The following is a 15,628-nucleotide window of genomic DNA, read 5'->3' as shown; positions in this document are numbered from 1 at the left end:
TGATAAAATTTTCAGAATATCGGCCAAAATCCATCTCTTTCCATCTTCTCCCACTGCTGGCCAGTGGGCTTCCTCCAAATTTATGCTACACATTTATACATCCAGTGAAATATCTGTCTCGACATTGTTCTAGCTGTGGTGTAGCTACATACAATTTAGCATTGACTCGTGAAACTACCTCTAATTTGCAGAGACTTAAACATCTATACATTCGTTTATGGACTCTGGGGAAGTAGAAAACGGGTTTCATTGCCAAAATCCCGAAGTAAGGTTATTCCTTGAAAAACCATTGCGATTATTTTTCTTTCCTCCTCTCCGGTAGAGGGAGCACGTTTATTTTAGGGTTGGTGGTTGTTTGTTGTAGACTGCATTCTGAACTCAGGAGGAAGGATTCTTCGTGTTTATTCAACAAAGTAACTGCCAGCTAGCGTGAACAACGACTGCCTAAATTCACATTTAGTCAAGATTGGAATGTAAATACATTTGGTAGGTTGCGCCCTTTCAAATTGGTAACATAATATCCGGGTACATAATAGTCTTCGTCTGGCTGAACCTTTGTGGAGCAAGGTGCTTCTAAATAGCTAGCTAATACTAGCTAACGTTAGGTTGCTACAGTAGCGAGTTAAAAGGATTCAAAATAACAACTGGTAGCCTGCCGGCTGGCCAGAAAGCCGGGGGAATCACCGCAGCACCGCGGGGAGCCGAGGCCCGAAAGGGAGCCTTCCAGGACCGCGGCTTGATGTACCCTGCCTGCCTCGCCCCAGCAGCCCACAATGGGGGAGACCAAAGTCATATATCACCTCGACGACCAGGAAACACCTTACCTGGTCAAATTGGCAGTGCCCGCGGACAGGGTCACACTTGCAGACTTCAAAAATGTTCTGAAGAAACCGAACTACAAGTTCTTCTTCAAATCTATGGATGACGATTTTGGGTGAGCATTATTAGCATCTAAACAGTCTGTTACGGGAACGTTAACTATTCTTTCACAATTAAATTATAATTTGTCAAAACGGGTTGGCTAACGTTAGCTAATCAACGTTTTCATTGTAATCATGGCTTGAGTTTGTTATTTCTTTGTTTAACGTTATTCGTCGCTTTAAAAAAAAATATTATTACACAGTTAACGTTAGTTAGCTAGCTATTGTAACCGTTATATATTTGAGCAAACTAACGTTCAAATTATTTATGAAACTAGACAACATTGTCAATTTTCCTATTGCACAAGATTCAAGTATGGATAATTGAGAGAGGTGTGCTATCTAGTTACCTATCGGTTGTATAATAGCCAGTAAAGTGAAGTGGCTAACATCAGGGAGAAGGCCAACAGACCAGGTTAATGGTCTCTTCTCTCCTGCTGTTGTTGTCAAAAAAAAGGGACGCAGTAGACTGGTTGGTTGGACATTACGGTCGGTCACTTACTCGGGAATGCGCTGCTGTTGTTCACTAGCAAGTTTACAAGCCAGCCCTTTGCGTGTGAAATGGTAAAGGAAATTATTCCATGTCCCATTAGTCACTGGAAATGGCCTTAAACTTATCAGTAAGGTGATTTGGATAGCTCTTGTGTTCCTTCAGAGCGTTTGGATGTTTCAAAATACAGTGCATGTCAGAAAGGGGTAACATCAGTGTTGAATAATTTCGTTGAGTAAAATGTAAAAAAGTGAAACCTCAATGGCCTGTTTTATAGAGAATGGCTTAGGTCTAACTGTCTATCCGGACGGTGGGGAACTCCCAAAGGGCTTTGCCAGATTGAGCTCCTGGTAGAAGTCTTCAGAACTCTTCAGATTGAGGGTCAGGACAGGTTATGTATTTGATCTCAAACCGGTCTGCAATGGGACTGAATGCACCACTGAGATGCAGTGCATTGGGAAAGTATTCAGACCCCTTCATCTTTTCCACATTTTGTTACACTACAGCCTTATTGTAAAAAATGTCCTCATCAATCTACACACAATACCGTGCTTCTACACCTGCATTGCTTGCTGTTTGGGGTTTTAGGCTGGGTTTCTGTACAGCACTTTGAGATATCAGCTGATGTACGAAGGGCTATATAAATAAATTTGATTTGATTTGAATATCCCATAATGACAAATCCAAAACAGGTTTTTAGACATGTTTGCCAAAAAATAAAAATGATATAAACATAAATACCTTATTTACATAAGTATTCAGACCCTTTGCTATAAGACTTGAAATTGAGCTCAGGTGCATCCTGTTTCTATTGATCATCCTTGAGATGTTTCTACAACTTGATTGGAGTCCACCTGTGGTAATTTAAAATGATTGAATATGATTTGGAAAAGCACACACCTGTCTATATAAGGTCCCACAGTTGACAGTGCATGTCAGAGCAAAAACCAAGCCATGAGGTCAAAGGAATTGTCCACGGAGCCCCAAGACAGGATTGTGTTGGTGCACAGATATGGGGAAGGTTACCAAAACATTTCTGAAGTGTTGAAGGACCCCAATGGTCACTCTGATAGAGTTCCAGGGTTCCTCTGTGGAGATGGGAGAGTCTTCCAGAAGGACAACCATCTCTGCAGCACTCCACCAATCAGGCCTTAATGGTAGAGTGGCCAGACGGAAGTCACTCCTCAGTAGAATGCACATGACAGCCCGCTTGGAATTTGCCTAAAAGCACCTAAAGGACTCTGACCATGATAAACACGATTTTCTGGTCTGATGAAACCAAGATTGAACTCTTTGGCCTAAATGCCAAGCACCTCTCATCACCTGGCCAATACCATCCCTACTGTGAAGCATGCTGTGGGGTTGTTTTTCAGTGGCACGAAATGGGAGACCGGGTCGAGGGAAAGATCAATGGAGCAAAGTACATAGAGATCCTTGATGAAATCCTGCTCCACTCACGACCTCAGACTGGGGTAAAGGTTCCCCTTCCAACAGGACAACGACCTGTTGTCTCTACCCTAAGCACACAGCCAAGAGAAAGCAGGAGTGGCTTGGGGTCAAGTCTCTGAAAGTCCTTGAGTGGACCAGCCAGAGCCCGGACTTGAACCCGATCGAACATCTCTGGAGAGACCTGAAAATAGCTGTGCAGCGACGCTCCCCATCTAACCTGACAGAGCTTGAGAGGATCTGCAGAGAAGAATGGGAGAAACTCCCCAAATACAGGTGTGCCAAGCTTGTAGTGTCATACCCAAGAAGCCTCGAGGCTGCCAAAGGTGCTTCAACAAAGTACTAAATAAAGGGTCTGAATACTTATGTAAATGTAATATTTGTTTATTTTTATAAATGTCTAACAGTTTTTCTTTTGTCATTTATGAGGTATTGTGTTTGTGTAGATTTATGAGATGTTTATTTTTTGGATCCATTTTAGAATATTGCTGTAACGTAACAAAAAGTTAAGGGGTCTGAATAGTTTCCAAATGCACTGTGTATATGTATGTATGTTCAGCCTGCTAAATAATGTGCTCTATTGACACCAGGCTAAATTGGAATTTGGCACTGCAGGTTTGTTTCGCACACGACGCACACATTGTTGAAAATCAAAGCTTAGTAATTGAACTAGCTAGCGCAGTAATTTAACACAATTGAGACTTAGATCTTGGCACATATGTTTCTACCATGGGGTGAATTATTAGAATGTCTTTTGTGGGTTTGGCCTAAAGCAGCAAATTATTATTATTAAAATAAATGTTTTAGACTGTTGGTTTTCCTGTTGTTGGCTGGGAGTGTTTCACCCTAGTGTCAGTGCATTCTTTACCAGCATTTGTGTACACATGTTGAGTAAATGTTGTTCTCTCTTTTCCTCGCAGGGTGGTGAAAGAAGAGATATCTGATGACAATGCCAAACTCCCTTGTTTTAATGGTCGTGTGGTATCTTGGGTAAGCACACACACATCACCTTTGTCTTAAGTGTTTGTCAATGACACCCATCTGTTGTGGCTGCTATTGACTCCGAACATCACTCTGTCTCTGGGGAGGAGCCTCACTCATTTGTTTGATAATATGATTATTACTAGGGCCGGGACGATACCATTATTGCGATACTCATTAGTATTGTGGCAAGGAAACAACACAAAGCATAATTAACTTAAGAAAACAGCCCTAATGTTGGAAACAAACAACATTATGTTGTCCTCCAGGGTCATATCTATTTATTTTTTCTAGCTATCGCATACAATATTATATACTGAACAAAAATAGAAACTCAACTTGTAAAGTGTTGGTTTCATGAGCTGAAATAAAAGATCCCAGAAATTTTCCATACACACAGGAAGCTTATTTCTCTCAAATTTTGTTCACACATTTGTATACATCCCTATTAGTGAGCATTTCTCCTTTGCCAAGATAATCCATGCACCTGACGGGTATGGCATATCAAGAAGCTGATTAAACAGCATGATCATTACACAGGTGCACCTTATGCTGGGGACAGTAAAAGGCCATTCTAAAATTGCAGTTTTGTCACAAAACACAATGCCGCAATGTCTCAATTTTGAACGAGCGTGCAATGGGCATGCTGACTGCAGGAATGTCCACCATAGCTGTTGCCAGAAAATTGAATGTTTATTTCTCTACCATAAGCTGCCTCCAACATTCCTTTAGAGAATTTGTCACAATGCCCAATTGGCCTCGCAACCGCAGCCCACATGTAACCACGCCAACCCAGGATCTTCACACCAGGCTTCTTAAAAATAAAAATACTTTTTTAAAATTATATTTTATTAAGACATGCAGTCTACTTGCAGTGAAGATGCTCAACATTTTCACCTGTGGGATATTCTGAGACCAGCCACTCGTACAGCTGATGAAACTGAGGAAACTCGTTCTAATTGGCTGGGCCTGGCTCTCCAGTGTGTATTCCTGGTTCCCAAATGGATGGACCTATGTCTGCCCAGTCATGTAAATTCCATAGATTAGGGCCTAAAATGTGTATTTAAATTGACTGATTTTCTTATGAGCTGTAACTAAAATCGTTGAAATTGTTCAATGTTGCGTTTTTAGATTTTTGTTAAGTATACATAGAGCAGGGGATTTAAAAGACCAAAGAGTTTAATCTGATTCGTGTTTTGGTATCGTCCCGGCCCTAATTACACACACACGCTCTGTTTCTCATTATCTTTACTTCTCGTCAATCTTTTTAGCTGTCTTCCAAATACACACTTGTTGTTTGTCTCCAACTCATACATTCTCAGTACACACAGACCAGTGTGTGTCTTCATGACTGAGATGTTTTTCTGCACCTCCTTGCTTGTCCTCTTTTTCTCAATTGAGTTCTGATTAAGACAAACTGAAATCACAGGATCATAGACATCACTCTCAAATAAAGAACTTCACTGCACCTAATGAGAAGATTAAATCACAGAGAGTGGCAAAAGAAAGTGAGGAGTGAAAGGGTGGTTTGTTTAAGAAGGAAATGGTGTGTGTACTGAGAAATTAGTTTTGGAGACATTAACAACTAGTGTAGGGTTCCCCAACTGACACCCCCGGGTGGTTTAAATTGCCCCCCCCCCCCCCAGTTTTCTGACCCCCTTGTTGGACATAAGACTGTACAAACACCAGGAAATCAGCTCCAAATGATTTTAATTTAAGAAATCTGTTCCCAAGTATTCCCACGTGATTGTATACAAATGTAAGCAAGGTTTGAAATGATTGTTTTAGTCAAACACATGTTTGGGCTTTTTGCAGTCAATTTTCAGTCTACAAATTATTAGTAATTATTTTCCAGTGTATGTCTGTTTGTTGCCTCTCTGCTTGCTCTTTGGGGCTACAGGCCTGGTTTGCTGTAAAATGCATTTCTAAAAATAGCTGTATAGTGAATGCAAATAATTTGAGGGTGCATGATTGTTGGGGTCTCATCATTGGTCTCTCTGTCCTCAGCTGGTGTCAGGGGACGGTGCTCACTCAGACGGGGGCTCGGTGGTTGAGAGTTTGTTGGAGCTGCCGGCCCCCCCCCTGGAGAGGACAGGGGGCATCGGGGACTCCAGACCACCATCCTACCAGTTAGTTGTGTGTGTGTGCCTGTTCAGATGTGTGCGCAATGTACTGTTGTGACTTTACTTTCATTAATCTGATGACTGTTATTTATCTAATCAACTATGTTTATTTGTTACCCAATTTTTAAAGTAATCATGTAACAATTAACTCATTAGGAATTTGGGCACCACAAAAGTTACCATGTCCCAAATTATACTCTAAAGGTCTTTAGCTATCACCTCCATAAACAGTCAACGGATGAATCATAACCTCGTATCATATCATCATTCTGAACAGTCGTACCCTCCTGCATCTGCAAAAAACCCAGCCTTATGATTCAGTACTACACAAGTTAGTTGAATTATTTATTTACTGGCAAACTACAGGATAAACATACAAACTTAATACATTAGAAACGGGTCAACCAAAATGACATTATTATTATTCTTAAGATCGCCTCTGACCATCCCCCACGTTCTATGTTAGAGATGTTGTTCCAGTATTTGCTCTAGGATGTTTTTGAGTTTCGTCGAGAAAACCTCTGTGAAACAAAGGTACACTCCTGTGTGAATTTGGAGAGGGAGACAGCTGAAAGTTCTAATCCTTGATTTACAGCAAGGTATGAGCTTTCAACCCACCCCCCACCACCAGTTCCCTCCTCCCCTCTCTGTAGGTGAGAGAGAGTTTGGTTGAAGTCACCCAATGCAAAGCTGATCCGACCCATCTGGATCATCACAGTACAGTCATGACAGCACATCTATTTGACTGTTATTTTTTTGGTTGTGTGTGTGTGTAAGAGAAGTTGTATGTGTGCTTGTGAATAAGTGTGTTTTTGTCTCTCTCCAAGACTCTGTATATGTCTTAGGGTGTGTTTGTAAAATCACCCTAAAGTGTCAGAGTGCACTCTGGGCCCATTCATAAATTCACAGCGTTTTGTTCTTGGTGCGGTCAGAGTGACCGAGGTGGACATTGTGAGGTTTAGAACACTTGGAACAACGGCAGTCAAGCACCCAAGCTAACTGGCTAAAGGTGGCAATTTAAAAAAATATATATATTATTGTTGAACCTTTTATTTAACAGTTGAGAACAAATTCTTATTTACAATGACGGCCTACCGGGGAACAGTGGGTTAACTGCCTTGTTCAGGGGCAGAACGGTAGATTTTTACCTTGTCAGCTCGGGATTTGATCCAGCAACCTTTCGGTTACTGGCTCAACACTAACTGCAAAACCTACTAGCTTCCAGACACGATGAAAGAACACCATATAATCGCTTGACTCCCAAGTCTACTTTGATATGATGGTAGCAATATTTGTGCATAAAGGTGTTTCCACCTACATTTCTCGCATAATTATTTTACAGACACAAAAAGACCCCACCATGTCAAACGAACAAATTACCTGATGGCATGTACAATTTTTACCGGAACTTCCTGTTTACATCATAGCTGTTGTGATTTTTCTTTAAAATACGGTATGACTTTACTCACAAACTGTGGATAGTAACGTGCTTACTGGCCACAAATATATTTTTTGCCAATGTTTACTTAAACCTGCCATAACAACCAAGTTTATGGTGTTTGTCATTTCCTAAATTATTCTGTGCTCTAGCTCTATCAAACCAGCTCTGAAGTTGGTGTAGATTGACAGGGTGAATTTACAAATAATGTTTTTGTGCTTCTAACATCTGACTAAAAACCATGACAACCGTGAGCACAACTTTTTGCTCAATGGAATAATTATTACTTTTGTGACATGCCACTCTTTTCTCTCTCCCCCTCTGACCCGCTCTCAATTTCTCTCCCCTTCCTCATCCCTTTCTCCATCCGTTTTGCCATGTCGCACTGCAGTGGGAAGGCCACAGGTGGACGAGACTCGTTGGACAACGAGACTGAGACGGGCTCAATGGTGTCCCAGAGGAGAGAGCGGGAGCGACCGCGCCGGAAACCCACTCACCAGCCTGGTCTGAGAGCAGTCTGTCCCCTCCACTCCTCTCTTTAGTCACTCACTCAGCATCTCTCTTCCACTCCTCTTTGACATACTCTCTTAACTCTACTGTCCACTTCCTAGTGGAATGTGACAAATGACAGTTTTTGGATAAGCTTGGTGGATTATGCACCTATCAAGGGGCAGTAGGAAGCTACTACCACCATTTTAACCGATCCAGCTTTATAGTTATCCAAACTACATGACGTTCCTAGGGCCTGGGCCTATAGCGTGAGGCCTTTCGCTGAGTGCCGTGTCGCCCCCTGCAGGTGGGAGGAACGGTTACTCGCGAGTGGGCCGAGGGGCTGAGCTGAGCCAATATGACAGCTGCTCGTCCTTCATGAGCAGTGAGCTGGAGTCCACCAGCTGCTTCGACTCTGAGGATGACGACGCCACCAGCCGGTGAGGCCCTCCACCTAACCGTCATGCAACGTTTGTCTAACCTCCACTTTCTTGCCTCCTTCCAGTGGGAACCTTTGCCTTATGTATACTGTGACCCTTTTGGGCTTTCTCCTCCCAGCTTCAGCAGTTCCACAGAGCAGAGCTCCTCTCGCCTGATGAGGCGACACCGCCGGCGCCGGCGGAAACCCAAAACGTCCAACATGGAAAGGGTGAGATGGGCGGACACGCACACAGTATTTTGATATGTAAATTACCTTTCGTCTTTCGTCACGCTTCTTTGTCTCCCGCTCCTTCTTTGTAGTCTTCATCCTTCAGCAGCATCACAGACTCCACCATGTCTCTGAACATCATCACTGTCACACTGAACATGGGTAAGTATTTATGTTGCTGTATTTCTCACTTTTCCTGATAAATTGTAATAAAACTTTGGATAGTCCTCTCTGTTCGTAGTTCTCAAAGTGTTTTTTGACAAACTGGATTATTAACTAATTAACTACAAATATGAAGTAGAAATCCTACACTGTCTCAATGTGCCTCCTCTATCTTTCTATCTTGTAGAGAAGTATAACTTCCTGGGCATCAGCATAGTGGGGCAAAGCAATGAGAGGGGAGACGGAGGCATCTACATCGGCTCCATCATGAAAGGAGGGGCTGTGGCTGCAGACGGACGCATTGAGCCCGGAGACATGCTGCTGCAGGTGTGTCTGTGACTCCAGAAATGTGTGGCCCCCATTCAACATTGGAGCAGGGTGATCAAGTAGTTGTATTCAGGGTTGAGTTCATGATGCATTAAATGGACTGAAACAGGGTGGAACTACCTGAATATGTCCAATAAGAAATGTTTGTTTTGCTACAATTTCCTACGGTGAAACCTAATGCGTACCAACCAGATCAGACATTGTCTCCTCACTCCTAACAGGTGAACGACATCAACTTTGAGAATATGAACAACGACGATGCGGTTCGAGTGCTGAGGGACATCGTACACAAGCCAGGGTGATTCTCTCTCACACACACACACACACACACCTGTGTGTTTCAACAGCACATTTACAAACACACACAAGTTGCAACCAGTCTTAGGACATAGAAAGAATGTTGTATTTTATACTTTCACTTTCTTTGGTATTGTATTCGGTCTGTAAAAAGACAGGTGTAAGTTTAGCAGCTTTGCCTTATACAGTGGGGCAAAAAAAATATTTAATCAGCCACCAATTGTGCAAGTTCTCCCACTTAAAAAGATGAGACAGGCCTGTAATTTTCATCATAGGTACACTTCAACTATAACAAACTAAATGAGAAGAAAAATCCAGAAAATCACATTGTAGGATTTTTAATTAATTTATTTACAAATTATGGTGGAAAATAAGTATTTGGTCACCTACAAACAAGCAAGATTTCTGGTTCTCACAGACCTGTAACTTCTTCTTTAAGAGGCTCCTCTGTCCTCCACTCATTACCTGTATTAATGGCACCTGTTTGAACTTGTTATCAGTATAAAAGACACCTGTCCACAACCTCAAACAGTCACACTACAAACTCCACTATGACCAAGACCAAAGAGCTGTCAAAGGACACCAGAAACACAATTGTAGACCTGCACCAGGCTGGGAAGACTGAATCTGCAATAGGTAAGCAGCTTGGTTTGAAGAAATCAACTGTGGGAGCAATTATTAGGAAATGGAAGACATACAAGACCACTGATAATCTCCCTCGATCTGGGGCTCCACGCAAGATCTCACCCCGTGGGGTCAAAATGATCACAAGAACGGTGAGCAAAAATCCCAGAACCACACGGGGGGACCTAGTGATTGACCTGCAGAGAGCTGGGACCAAAGTAACAAAGCCTACCATCAGTAACACACTATGCCGCCAGGGACTCAAATCCTGCAGTGCCAGACGTGTCCCCCTGCTTAAGCCAGTACATGTCCAGGCCCGTCTGAAGTTTGCTAGAGAGCATTTGGATGATCCAGAAGAAGATTGGGAGAATGTCATATGGTCAGATGAAACCAAAATATAACTTTTTGGTAAAAACTCAACTCGTCGTGTTTGGAGGACAAAGAATGCTGAGTTGCATCCAAAGAACACCATACCTACTGTGAAGCATGGGGGTGGAAACATAATGCTTTTGGGCTGTTTTTCTGCAAAGGGGCCAGGACAACTGATTCGTGTAAAGGAAAGAATGAATGGGGCCATGTATCGTGAGATTTTGAGTGAAAACCTCCTTCCATCAGCAAGGGCATTGAAGATGAAACGTGGCTGGGTCTTTCAGCATGACAATGATCCCAAACACACCGCCCGGGCAACGAAGGAGTGGCTTCGTAAGAAGCATTTCAAGGTCCTGGAGTTGCCTGGCCAGTCTCCAGATCTCAACCCCATAGAAAATCTTTGGACGGAATTGAAAGTCCGTGTTGCCCAGCAACAGCCCCAAAACATCACTGCTCTAGAGGAGAGCTGCATGGAGGAATGGGCCAAAATACCAGCAACAGTGTGTGTGAAAGCCTTGTGAAGACTTACAGAAAACGTTTGACCTCTCCCGGGTGGCGCAGTGGTTAAGGGCGCTGTACTGCAGCGCCAGCTGTGCCATCAGAGTTCCTGGGTTCGCGCCCAGGCTCTGTCGTAACCGGCCGCGACCGGAAGGTCCGTGGGGCGACGCACAATTGGCCTAGCGTCGCCCGGGTTAGGGAGGGCTTGGTCGGTAGGGGTGTCCTTGTCTCATCGCGCACCAGCGACTCCTGTGGCGGGCTGGGCGCAGTGTGCGTTAACCAAGGTGGCCAGGTGCACGGTGTTTCCTCCGGCGCATTGGTGCGGCTGGCTTCCGGGTTGGATGCGCGCTGTGTTAAGAAGCAGTGCGGCTTGGTTGGGTTGTGTATCGGAGGACGCATGACTTTCAACCTTCGTCTCTCCCGAGCCCGTACGGGAGTTGTAGCGATGAGACAAGGTAGTAGCTACTACAACAATTGGATACCACGAAATTGGGGAGAAAAAGGGGTAAAATTCAAAAAAAAAAAAGAAAACGTTTGACCTCTGTCATTGCCAACAAAGGGTATATAACAAAATATTGAGAAAATTTTGTTATTGGCCAAATACTTATTTTCCACCATAATTTGCTAATAAATTCATTAAAAATCCTACAATGTGATTTTCTGGATTTTTTTTTTCTCGTTTTGTCTGTCATGGTTGAAGTGTACCTATGATGACAATTACAGGTCTCATCTTTTTAAGTGGGAGAACTTGCACAATTGGTGGCTGACTAAATATTTTTTTGCCCCACTCTATATGTGTGTTGTGTGCATAGCCAGCTCTGTGTTAAGTGTGTGTGTGTGAACTCTGTTTACAGTCCCATCACTCTGACTGTGGCTAAGTGCTGGGACCCCAACCCCCGGAGCTGCTTTGCTCTGCCTAGAAGTGAGTATTCTCCTGCTGTGTCTTCCTCATGCAACACACAGCTCAAAATATGTTTATGTTTGTGAATATTTGTGGTGGTTTTATGAATGGTTTTGTGATATCTGTGTACTATATCCCTCTAACCCCCTTTTTCTCCCAACAGGTGAGCCGATCCGGCCCATTGACCCTGCTGCGTGGGTGTCCCACACTGCAGCGATGACGGGGGTGTACCCTGCCTATGGTATGAGCCCCTCGATGACCACGGTCACCTCCACCAGCTCCTCCATCAGCAGCTCCATCCCTGAGACTGAGCGTGAGTCACACATACACCTGGGTTCCATCAAAACTCATGGAAACACTCTAAAATACCTCTTGTTTTTATTGCGTCATGAAGCAATCAACAGTCTAGTATGTGAACGAGATCCTAATGTGATGCCTTTTAAGTTCTACTAATCTTTGAAAGGAACCCACAACTGTCATACTGGGGAAAACCTGCATCCTAACTAAAGAGTCCCACTGTCCCATTCTAAACCTGTAAGCCATGGTAACCACCCTGGCTAAACCCAGTAACCCACACCTCCCATTTGCTCCTCACAGGCTTCGACGATTTCCACTTGTCCATCCACAGCGACATGGCAACCGTTGCCAAAGCCATGGCTTCCCCGGAGTCGGGCCTGGAGGTGCGAGACAGGATGTGGCTAAAGATCACCATCGCCAATGCCTTCATTGGTACGCTCACTCTTTTCCTCTACCTCTCTCTCTATCTACCCCTCTGTCTGTCTTCCTGTTCTCCGTTTTTTTCACTATCTCATTTAGTCTAGATGTCTTTCTAAATTCCCTGTGTTCTTACTTTCATTTTTGCAGGTTAATTGCCATTGAATGTGTATGTTTGTGTCGAGACTCATTGTGTGTCTCTTCCCAGGCTCAGATGTCGTGGACTGGCTCTTCCATCACGTGGAGGGCTTCTCGGACCGCAGGGAAGCCAGGAAGTACGCCAGTAACCTGCTCAAGGCCGGCTACATCCGCCACACCGTCAACAAGATCACCTTCTCCGAGCAGTGTTACTACATCTTCGGAGACCTTTGTGGCAGTGAGTGTTTTCAGTAGATCCTCATATTTCCTAGTTTGAAAACAACCCCTAGTCTGAAACTACAACATTTATGTTCTTGACCTCTCTCTGTGTATCTCTCTCAGACATGGCCCACTTGTCTCTGCAAGACCATGACGGCTCCAGTGGAGGGGCGTCGGACCAGGACACCCTGCCCCCTCTGCCCCACCCTGGGGCGGCCCCCTGGCCCATGGCCCTGCCCTACCAGTTCCCCATCGCCCACCCCTACAACCCCCAGCCCCAACCCGACCTGCCCCAGGGCTTCCCGGGAGTAGGGGCGGGCAGCGCTGGCAGCCAGCACAGCGACGGTGAGGAAAGCTATGACTCACCAGCAGAATTCAGTCAAACCCAGACACAGAGAGATGGGGAACTAGTTTCAGTTAACCAACACTACAGCCTAAGACAATGCAACACTTTGAGTTAACACACATTGTAAAAAATAATTAAACTGCATCATAATACAATCGTAACAATATTTCCTGTTGATTTAAAAGCTATTGAGCTATTTATCTGGCGCATTTGAACTTATTGGCCAGTCAATATCAATGATATGTGTTGGCCCCGGCATGAATCAGCACTACCATGCCTGACTTGTGTTCACAGCGTAAATAAATTATATAGAAAAACCTCAAAAGGAGATTTTAAGATGATACAGGAGTGTTGCTCTAATAGATAAATTAATTTGAATATATCTACAAGTCATGCACGCAGCAAAGCCAGAACGTACACACGGTCAATCATATAAAACATTTGCAGTCATGTATGAAGGACAAATAGTTGGATGTTCACACACTTTGTTTGTTTTCCTCCCCTGACTCCAGGCAGCAGCGGCTCCAACTGCAGTAAGACCGAGGGCAGAGGTGGCGCCGGGGGCTCCAACAAGTCGGGTGGTAGTGGCAGCGAGTCAGAGATCAGGAGCCATCGGGCCCCCAGTGAGCGCTCTGTGGCCCCTAGCGAGCGCAGCACCCGCAGTTCCTACAGCCATCGAAGCGCCCAATCACTGTCCTACGGCCCCGGCTTGGTCTATGCCCCCCCAGGCCTACCCCCTCAGCCCCTCCACCTGGCCACAGCTGCCCCTGGAGCACCCCCAGGCCGAGAGCTGGCCAACGCTACCCCAGAGCTCACCGGCTCCCGCCAGTCCCTGCGCATAGCCGTCGGCAACTCTGGCGAGTTCTTTGTTGATGTCATGTGACGCAGGTCATGTCATAGGCACACCACAAAATGGTGGATAGGAATTGTTTTGTTTAGTGCTGAGAGGGACAGACAGAGGGACAGACAGGAGGAGGAGGTCTCTAGGAAATCGTTGTTGGGGTCAATTCCATTTCCTTTTTGAATTGGCGGAATTAAAATGTAATTGAGCCCAACCCTGCTGGAAATGTCCTCTTGCTCTTCTGCTCTACTTTCTTCAGTGAAGAAACCCCCCGTCAGTTTCCTCCCTGTGAGGCGAGTTGTGTTTGGGTCGTGACCGGGAGGGAGGCCGGGGAAACAGCTGAGGATGACTCGGCGCTTTTCTACATGGATGTTTTTAATTTGTTGTTTTCTGTCTTTCCTCTCCTTATCTGCACGTCCTCTGTCCCCCCCCAACCCCAGTCCATCAGAGACAAAGGTTAAAAAAAGCTTCCTCCCTCCCTACATACTTTCTTTCACCTAAAATGGTCCCTTAACAACCGATTTATGTTTGCAAAGTGAAAGAAATAGAAAATTAACACTAATCTTAAATTGACTTTTATTTGTATGACTTTGTTTGACTATGAAAATGTAGTGCAAGAGACTTGATGCCCTTTCTGTTCTCTTGTGTTTATCATAGCTGGTTGCAGATACATGTAGTTTCTTTTTCAACGCTTAACATGAGCTTCCAGTTTAGACTCATTGTTAAAGTACATTTCTGTTAACCAGAGGTATATTTGTGTCTCTGTCTTGCGATAATGTACAGTGGAGAGAAAAAAGGTTTTCTTACCAACTCACTACTCTTTTATTGAGAAATGTGTTTTTATTTATAAATATAGTTTTATGACTTTAATGTGTTGTTTTGTGTGTGTGTCAAGAAACCTGGGGAAGGACATTATTTGTGTGTGTGTCAAGAAACCTGGGGAAGGACATTATTTGTGTGTGTGTGTATATTTAAGCTTCTTTTTAACTGGTTGATCCACTGCATCAAAAATATTCCAAATGTAAAGGTCTGGATAGGACACTTTATGAAGGGAAAATGCTAAGGGAGCAATGAAATGCCAAACCAACAATGCAGTTTGCAAAAAAAATAAAAAAATAAAATAAGGTTAAGAATAAAAGTAACAAGTGATTAAAGAGCAGCAGTAAAATAACAATTGCGAGACTATACAGGGGGGTACTGATACAGAGTCCATGTGTGGGGGCACTGGTTAGTTGAGGTAATATGTACATGTAGGTAGTGTTATTAAAGTGACTATGCGTAGATGACAACAGAGAGAAGCAGTGGTGTAAAGAGGGGGTGAGGGTGGGCACTGCAAATAGTCTGGGTAGCCATTTGCCTAGATCTTCAGGAGTCTTATGGCTTGGGGTAGAAGTTGTTTAGAAGCCTCCTGGACCTAGACTTGGTGCTCCGGTACCGCTTGCCATGCGGTAGCAGAGAGAACTGTCTGGGTCTTTGACAATTTTTAGGGCCTCCTCTGACACCGCCTGGTATAGAGGTCCTGGATGGAAGGAAGCTTAGCCCCAGTGATGTACTGGGCCGTTCGCACTACCTCTGTAGTGCCTTGCGGTCGGAGGCCGAGCAGTTGCCTTACCAGGCAGTGATGCAACCATGCTCTCGAAGGTACAGCTGTAGAAC

At 44.2% G+C, this 15,628-nt stretch overlaps 1 protein-coding gene across 2 annotated transcripts; it reads left to right on the top strand.

The window, feature by feature from the left end:
- The first annotated feature begins 318 nt into the window (after window positions 1–318).
- On the top strand, window positions 319–14,842 carry LOC110508883 (segment polarity protein dishevelled homolog DVL-3). Of its 2 annotated transcripts, none has more exons than XM_036966977.1 (15): window positions 319–934; window positions 3,777–3,846; window positions 5,845–5,975; window positions 7,790–7,902; window positions 8,195–8,327; window positions 8,446–8,536; window positions 8,629–8,698; window positions 8,886–9,025; window positions 9,247–9,323; window positions 11,668–11,735; window positions 11,878–12,027; window positions 12,312–12,443; window positions 12,637–12,804; window positions 12,909–13,130; window positions 13,644–14,842. In XM_036966977.1, the coding sequence occupies exons 1-15, from the start codon at window positions 774–776 to the stop codon at window positions 14,012–14,014; spliced, it is 2,097 nt and encodes a 698-aa protein (XP_036822872.1). In that variant the 5' UTR covers window positions 319–773; the 3' UTR covers window positions 14,015–14,842. The 2 variants fall into 2 exon arrangements, with proteins under 2 accessions (XP_036822872.1, XP_021445442.2); XM_021589767.2 differs by having other exon boundaries at window positions 320–934; window positions 5,845–5,966.
- Window positions 14,843–15,628: the final 786 nt, after the last annotated feature.

This window comes from Oncorhynchus mykiss, chromosome 28, assembly GCF_013265735.2.
Source record: "Oncorhynchus mykiss isolate Arlee chromosome 28, USDA_OmykA_1.1, whole genome shotgun sequence".
Classification (NCBI taxonomy): Eukaryota; Metazoa; Chordata; class Actinopteri; order Salmoniformes; family Salmonidae; genus Oncorhynchus; species Oncorhynchus mykiss.
The sequence above is the reverse complement of the archived record's forward strand: the minus strand, read 5'-3'. Positions and strand labels throughout refer to the sequence as shown.

Excerpts from the sequence above, each read along its gene's own strand:
- LOC110508883 (XM_036966977.1), top strand. The coding sequence starts at position 774 with ATGGGGGAGACCAAAGTCATATATCACCTCGACGACCAGGAAACACCT. Across the intron at positions 935-3,776 it reads TCTATGGATGACGATTTTGG|GGTGGTGAAAGAAGAGATAT; the intron begins GTGAGCATTATT and ends TTTTCCTCGCAG. Across the intron at positions 8,328-8,445 it reads GATGACGACGCCACCAGCCG|CTTCAGCAGTTCCACAGAGC; the intron begins GTGAGGCCCTCC and ends TTCTCCTCCCAG.